The sequence below is a fragment of the Triticum urartu genome, chromosome 7 (genome assembly GCF_003073215.2).
Source record: "Triticum urartu cultivar G1812 chromosome 7, Tu2.1, whole genome shotgun sequence".
Classification (NCBI taxonomy): domain Eukaryota; kingdom Viridiplantae; phylum Streptophyta; class Magnoliopsida; order Poales; family Poaceae; genus Triticum; species Triticum urartu.
In genome coordinates, this window is record NC_053028.1 from 161182442 (window position 1) to 161189647 (window position 7206).

Here is a 7206-nt window from a genome sequence, read left to right on the forward strand (position 1 = left end):
CCGTGAACTATATGCTCCCTCCGGTCTTTTTGTTCACATATAAGATTTATCTGCAGTCAAGCCTCGTAAAATTTGATCAACTTTATAGAAAGAAAATACTAACATTCATAATGTGGAATCAGTAGTAGTAGATGCGTCATGACTTAAATTTTCATATTGTATAGCTTTAGCATGGTAGATATTAATATTTTTTCATATAAATATGGTTAAACTTTACGAAGTTTGACTTCAGACAATTCTTATATGCAGAGTAAAAAAGGACTAGAGGGAGTACTTCAAACTTCATGGAAAACATAGGTAAACTCACGCACGTGCAAAATTTGGTTAAAAAATTACTATCATTTGCAAGCTAGAGATAAAACCGCAAACCATTTGCTACAACCCAGGTTACGTAATTTCACATAAAAAATAAGTTATAAGTTGCAGCAATCACATACCATAAATAATTTTATTTCTTCTAGTATAAAATTTACTTGCCTCCCGGTGTTTCTACTCATTCTCTATATACACTTACTTTATAATTCTCTCAAACTTATAGACCTAATATTTGTGAAGTTTTTAGTAATGGTTCATATATATATGGACTTCAGATCAAATTTGTGTTCCTCAAGTTATGAGTACATTTTGCATTGAAATAGCTAAAACGACTAGGTAGTTGCCAAGAGGGTAAAATGTGGCAATATATTTCCTGAATAAGATAATTGTAGTCACAAAATTGTATTGTTTCTTTCCTGGAGGTGTTGCTGCTGAAGAACATTTCTTGTTGTCTTTATGATGTCAAGAGATGATTGGTGAGGATGATCGTTGTTGTAGTTCATCGTTCATTGTTTTGATGGTTCTTCCTCCTAGGCAGAGCTTCAGTCTTGTATGACTTTGATCTTTGTTGGCATGATTCTTTGTGTGTGTTTGCGTTAGTTTTAGTTGTGTCCGTCCTAGTCATTCAGAAGTTGGATGTGTGTTCACTGTGTCTGTATCCGCTCAATGCTTAATTCTAAGTCAATAGAAAACCATCCTTTATCAAGAAAAAAAAACATAGTTGTAGCTTGGACGATGTCGATGCTTCATTCTGAGTCGATAAAAAACCATCCTTTATCAAGGAAAAAAACATAGTTGTAACTAGGACGATGTGTATTTTCTTTCCTTGAACTATCACCATACTGTAGGTTTCTTCCCTGATATTTTGTTGTTGTATACACACTTAACTTCAAATACAGTCACCCGCAAAAAAAAACTTCAAATACAATGTAAGCTTCATCCCTAAAAGGGGCAACCATGGTTAAAACCAATTTTTTATCCGATGTGGCATTGTTTTGGTGGAATATTTTGCCACCTAGTCAGGCCAAGGTGGCACACATGTAGTTTTTGCGTCAAAACATATGACGATGGACCTCCCAATGTGCTTATCTCTGGGCATTGCCACTATGGCGATGGTAGAATAGGTGGTGGCGTGGCTCTGAAGTTGGAGGTGGGGAGGGGGGAGGGGCCGAGAGGGCATGCCGACGTGTCCTGCTTCTAACCTGATTGTGCTTGCATCTGGATATTAAGTGGGAAGAACCAAGGGAAGGGGCCGTCTCACCCACATGGAAGGGGGGGGGGGACACAACATACCGAGATTGAGAGGGGAAGGGGATGCCAAGGCCGTTGGTACTTCTACTTTGATCGTTGGTCTTTACTTTAGGATTTAGATAGCCCCTCTAGTCTGTAAAATAAGTCTTTTCTAACATACTAATAGTGCTTGAACCCTATAAATCTTGTTTTTTGACCGGAGGAAGAGAAATTAAAACGTCACTTCGCTCGCCCTCTGGCACTCCTCTAAGTGTTTTACGAGAAAATCTTTTATAGACACAAGGAGTGTGAAAATCCTTAATCACTAGGCAAGAAAGCTCCATGGGAACAAAAAGGATACAGTTAGTTCAGAATCGGAAAATGTACAATTTCAAAGGAAAGAAGGTGTTTATGGTACAGATGTTGAGCAAGTAGAAATCCATCAATTTTGGACATGTTTTGAAACTAGCTAATAGGAGTCTTTCTCGAGGTGAATGCGAGAGCATGGATGGTGAGGTAATTTTAATGATGTTTACTTCGAATTTACATAGTCCTTATATTATAAAACACTACACATGCATATTTAGCACAAACATGGTAGCTTGGGTAGTGACAGGGCTAGTGGGACGAGGGGTTGGGGCATGGCCTCTCCAAGATTGATACAATTATGTACATATATACTCTTCAATTTTTCATGTAAATCAGGCAATAATTTGTGACTGCTCCTTGTGTTCGGGTGCTCCTTGACTGTAATGCTATAGGTTTGAGATTGTGTGGTGATAAGGTAGATGCAAAAGAAATGGAAAACGCATGAGCAGTGTGAGAGAGACCGTGAGAGGCGAACAACCCCATACGCGGGACAGATGCACATAGGGTTTGTTTGGTTGGCTTGCACAAAAAGTAGCCTAACTCAGGCACCATTCTCTGACGTTGGATTTTGGAGGCCTAATATAAGGCCAAGATTGCTGCCTGGCGAAGGAGCTGCATGTCAGGACTCCATCCAAACAGACTCGTAGTACGATAAGGTCAGCCTCAGTGTTGTGGCGTGAGCTGTGCGCCTGTGACCACACTACTCTCTCTCTCTCTCTCTCTACAAAGCCATTTGATTTGAGCTCCTCACATGTACCTCTAACTAACCGCCGGCTAGGTAGCTTGCTTGGGCGTGTATACGGTGGGTCATAAACATGTTTGCGTAGAATGAAAATATCACATTGCACACATCACAACACGCACTAGAACAACAACTATTGTCAATGAAGAGAAGATACCAATTGGGCACTTGGCTCTACAACAAACCGTTCACTCCATTTTAAGGACCCTTTGATTCAAAAAAATCATAGGATTTTTGGAGTATTTCGATCTTTTGGCATCTTTTCTTTGTACATCATTGGATTTGTAGGATTGAAATGCTTAGGAAATTCTTCTAAGGATTGCATCACACTACATTTTGAAGGGACATTCCCGTCCAACAAAAGATATAGTTACAATTCATTTGTTTTTCCATGATGTCAAATCACTCTTTGACGTTATTCGTGAAAAATACTCTCTTTCCTGTAAATTCTTATGGTTTTGTTATTCTATAGGGTTCACACTCTAATCTTTTGCTCTTCTTTTTGTCTATTCCTATGGTTTGAGAATTTTTTCAATTAAATAGGTCCACGAATCCCCTCGTCGGCAAGGGCACACTCTTCCCTCTAGCCAGTGAATTCGCCTCCTTTTGCATGCCCCTCCGAAGTGGCGGGGAGGAGAATTTCAGTGTCTTTGCTTCGGCAAGTAGTTTAGGTTAGGGTTATTTAATCCTCACGCGTTCGACACTTTGACGAAACGACTGCAACTCTAGGTCGCTGGTCCTTAGGGCACACACACGAAGACTTTTCGTTTATCATCGACAAATCAATCCCGCTTTGATATGAGTGCAGCGATAGTGGCACGTCGGCGACACATTCTCGTAAACGGTAATGGTCGTTCGGTGGTCTAGAGACTTTGATATAATTTTTATTATGTTTGAGATGCGTTGTACTCCTTCCTGGTTGAACTTTTGTAGTAATATATTTGAATCTTTTTTTGAAAATAATTAAATATACACTACACGCTCTGCATACGTGGCCGCGCAACGTCGACAAGCTTCCGTATAAAGAAACCAGCGGTGGGGCGGTGCGAAGTCAAAGGAAGGAAACGAGATCCTGGAGAAATTAAATGAAGTGATCGCATCGCATGCATGGCTGGCTGGTGCCCGCGCGCACGGCACCATGGACGGAGCACTACATAAACCCCACGAACTCCCAGCGTACAACCACACCAGCGCAAGCCACTCCCGCTTTCCTCTCCCCGCGCCACCTTGGCATCATCATCACCGACATATCCAGCTGATCTTCACCTCCCGCTTTCCCGCCCCTCGATCGCCGGCCGGCCGAAACCATCCATCCATCCATCCATGGGCTCCAGACCCGCGGACGCCGCAGGGGGCCAACAGCAGCAGCAGGCGGAGGAGCCCTCCATGGCGGACGTGTACGGCGGCCACGAGCTGACGCCGCTGCAGAAGCACGCCGCCTTCTTCGACCGGAACAGGGACGGCATCATCTACCCCTCCGAGACCTACCGAGGGCTGCGCGCCATCGGCTGCGGCGTCGTGCTGTCCGCCGCCGGCACCGTCTTCATCAACGTCTTCCTCTCGTCCAAGACGGTACCGGTACGTAGACTGTTAGTTATACTGCTACTATAGCGCTCCACTGTTGTTGATGGCTTGGTAGTCCCTGCCCATTGGTCTAGTTGCATTCTTTCGGCGGCAAAGCAGATGCCAGCCGTGAAAAGAAAGCGAGATCGAAACAAGGCATACTATTACTACTCTACACCACTGTAAAGCAGCTGGAATCGTCAAAACTGAACAAAGATCTCTCTTGACGTGGCACAAAATGGGCTTTCATTATTAGTAGTTCTGGCGTAAAGAGGCGCTGATCGAGCCGAGATTAATTTATGTTATCGATTCTCGTTGTGTTGCTGCAGGCGAACGTGAAGCCCCCAGCTTTCAAGTTCCCCATCTACGTGAAGACCATTCAGCAGGGCAAGCATGGGAGTGATACAGACGTCTACGACACCCAGGGCAGGTACTTATAGATACTGTACTACAGTACTTATCTCATACAGTATTAGTACCATGTGCCCATCGCCCCTAGGGCGGGCACATCATGCATGCTACTTATTGCTACCCCATGCACATGATCTTCGGGAGAATCTACTTATTACTGGTAACTGGTAAGATATGAAAGGAAGGATAGTTGCACATTTCTAAAAGGGCCAACTGCATGGAAAATTAAAAGGAATCGACTGACTTTCAAGTCAGATATGAAAAATATACTCAGACATACAAGTAAATAGTTCAAATGTGCAATTGGAGAGCAAACTACAACAATCAATTGATTCCATACAAGTAAATAGTCGAGTAATTGGTCTAAAGCAAATCCGTCTTTTTACATAGTGCAATAAAAACAACAAGTGTGCGTGAATCTATAACGGTATACTTTTGCTATTATAGGTCACCGTCTTTTTTCCCTATAGCACACAAATGCATATAACTACGAACGAGGTATTACAAGTATATAGGCAACATCTACGTGTATCTTCAAAACTTTATAGAAGCTTCTAAATATAAGGTCCACCCCTTGGGGCTTCGATGTTAGGCGCAACTCCCTAAAGCCTAAGAGAAACAAAATAGCAGTTTTTTTTTGAGGGATAACAAAATAGCAGGTGAAAGGTATGGTTGCCAACATGGGCCAGTGGCATAATAGATTGCTCTTGTATGATGCTAGAGAACTCCTACTACTGCCAAGTTGCACTTCCCAATGCTAGTTTGTATTAGAAGGAATACAGTGATGCAGTTCTAGATCATTGGCTTTCTTAATTAGAATGACTACCATGGATGCATACTTGCTAACTTTTCAGTTTGTCAAAATTGCAGGTTTGTTCCTGAAAAGTTTGAGGAGATATTCAAGAAGCATGCCCACACTAGGCCTGATGCCCTAACGGACAAAGAGCTTGGGGAGATGCTTAAAGCAAACAGGGATCCTAAAGATTTCGCTGGACGGTAAGGTTACTTCATCTAAAGTATGAATAATGTAAAATGCAACTATCGCGTTCTTTTTTAGCTCATGTTTTTGGCACATCCACACAAAAAAATGGCAGGGTGGGCGCTTTCGTAGAGTGGAGACTTCTCTATGCGCTGTGCAAAGACAAGGAGGGATTTCTTCACAAGGAGACTGTCAAGGCGGTCTATGATGGCAGCGTGTTTGAGAAGTTGGAGCGAGAAAAGAAGGAAGCTAAGGAATTTGCCAAGAAGAAATGATGAAATGTCCTCCGATGCCCACTCATTTGTGGTTCTGTGCAATTATCTGTAGATTGGGGTGTGCTTGTGAGTTCCGTTCCCAAAATTATTGTTGTGGTCGTTCGGTTTCATTTGTTTCTGGTTTCATGCTTCCTGGAATGAGGCTGGGAGCCTGATTGTAAATGTATAGAAACTGCTTGCAAATTGGGGAAAAAACATTCACATTTGTTTTAATTTTGACATTTTGTTGTTATTCCTTGCTTATTTACGTCTCGCCAAACAACTGACTCCTTATCCCATCCGAGTCTCCACTTTATCTTCAAGAAGATACACACATTGCTACTAATTTCCAAGTAACTAAGTTGTATGAACTTCCCTGTAAAAAAAAGGTAATTTGTATGAACTTCCATGAAAAAGAAACTAATTTGCACGAACTTGATGTTCACTTGGGTTTCACGAGTACCTTTTTCACTTATTTTATAAGTTGTAATTGTGTGCAAATCGACGACGAAACTTTTCCATTCGGCCGACAAAGAACAGTGACGTTTACTTTTCATCAATGAGAAATTTCAAGATCAAACATGAATTCATTTACTTAGAGTGCATTAAAAACAAATTAAGTGATGAATAGTGATGCTAACTGGTGCGCACTATTCATTGATGCCTTTGCCTTTTCATACCTCATAGCTTCAATCGTGTTTGAACTTATAATTTTACATATCTAATAACAAATAAATGAAAACGAGCTTATTGCCGGATCACGCAACTCCTCTGCCTAACAAGATATGATGATGCAAATCAACCTATGGTTGGATGGTTAAAAGGACATTGGCATCCCTCCCGCCAATCAGATTTTAAGTCCCAGACTTGATATTATTGCTCGCATTTTTCTGGATTTTATTTCAGGCCTTCCGGTAATGTGCTTTCGGTGGGTGGAGATGTTCCCGTTGACTACAGAGACGTCTGCGATGACTTCGTCAATCTTAAAATGATGTGCCGACTCTGTCTCTCGGAGATGTTCATATGGATAGGGTGTGCGTACATGCGTTTGTATAGGGATTAATGTATCTACGTATGTATGAGTGTCTCCGTTTGTTATGTGTTAAAAAAATGGTAGAACAAGATACGATGATTGACTCCCTGAGCTGTGATGTATGCCCACCTTGTACGAACGTACAGTTTGGAAAGGCTGGCCACTACTTTCGCGACCCAGATTCGTTCGCGACCTGCCTCTCGGCCGTGCACGCGTACGCACTCTCCTCGAGGTCGAGGTCAATGTTGCACTTGTGTGGGACGGTTGATTGATCGAGGTGTCGGATCGTGCTGCACGTCAAGAAGACCTC

General features: G+C 42.3%; 1 protein-coding gene across 1 annotated transcript; it reads left to right on the forward strand.

Moving 5' to 3' along the window:
• Positions 1–3830: 3830 nt before the first annotated feature.
• On the forward strand, positions 3831–6097 carry LOC125521360 (probable peroxygenase 5). The gene is made up of 4 exons (XM_048686424.1): positions 3831–4234; positions 4549–4649; positions 5501–5626; positions 5725–6097. Exons 1-4 carry the CDS (start codon positions 3980–3982, stop codon positions 5882–5884), a joined length of 642 nt encoding a protein of 213 aa, XP_048542381.1. The 5' UTR covers positions 3831–3979; the 3' UTR covers positions 5885–6097.
• Positions 6098–7206: the final 1109 nt, after the last annotated feature.

Bases quoted from the DNA above. Each gene is read 5' to 3' on its own strand.
- LOC125521360 (XM_048686424.1), top strand. From the start codon at position 3,980: ATGGGCTCCAGACCCGCGGACGCCGCAGGGGGCCAACAGCAGCAGCAG. The intron at 4,235-4,548 runs GTACGTAGACTG...GTGTTGCTGCAG, and splicing joins TCTCGTCCAAGACGGTACCG to GCGAACGTGAAGCCCCCAGC. The intron at 4,650-5,500 runs GTACTTATAGAT...TCAAAATTGCAG, and splicing joins GTCTACGACACCCAGGGCAG to GTTTGTTCCTGAAAAGTTTG.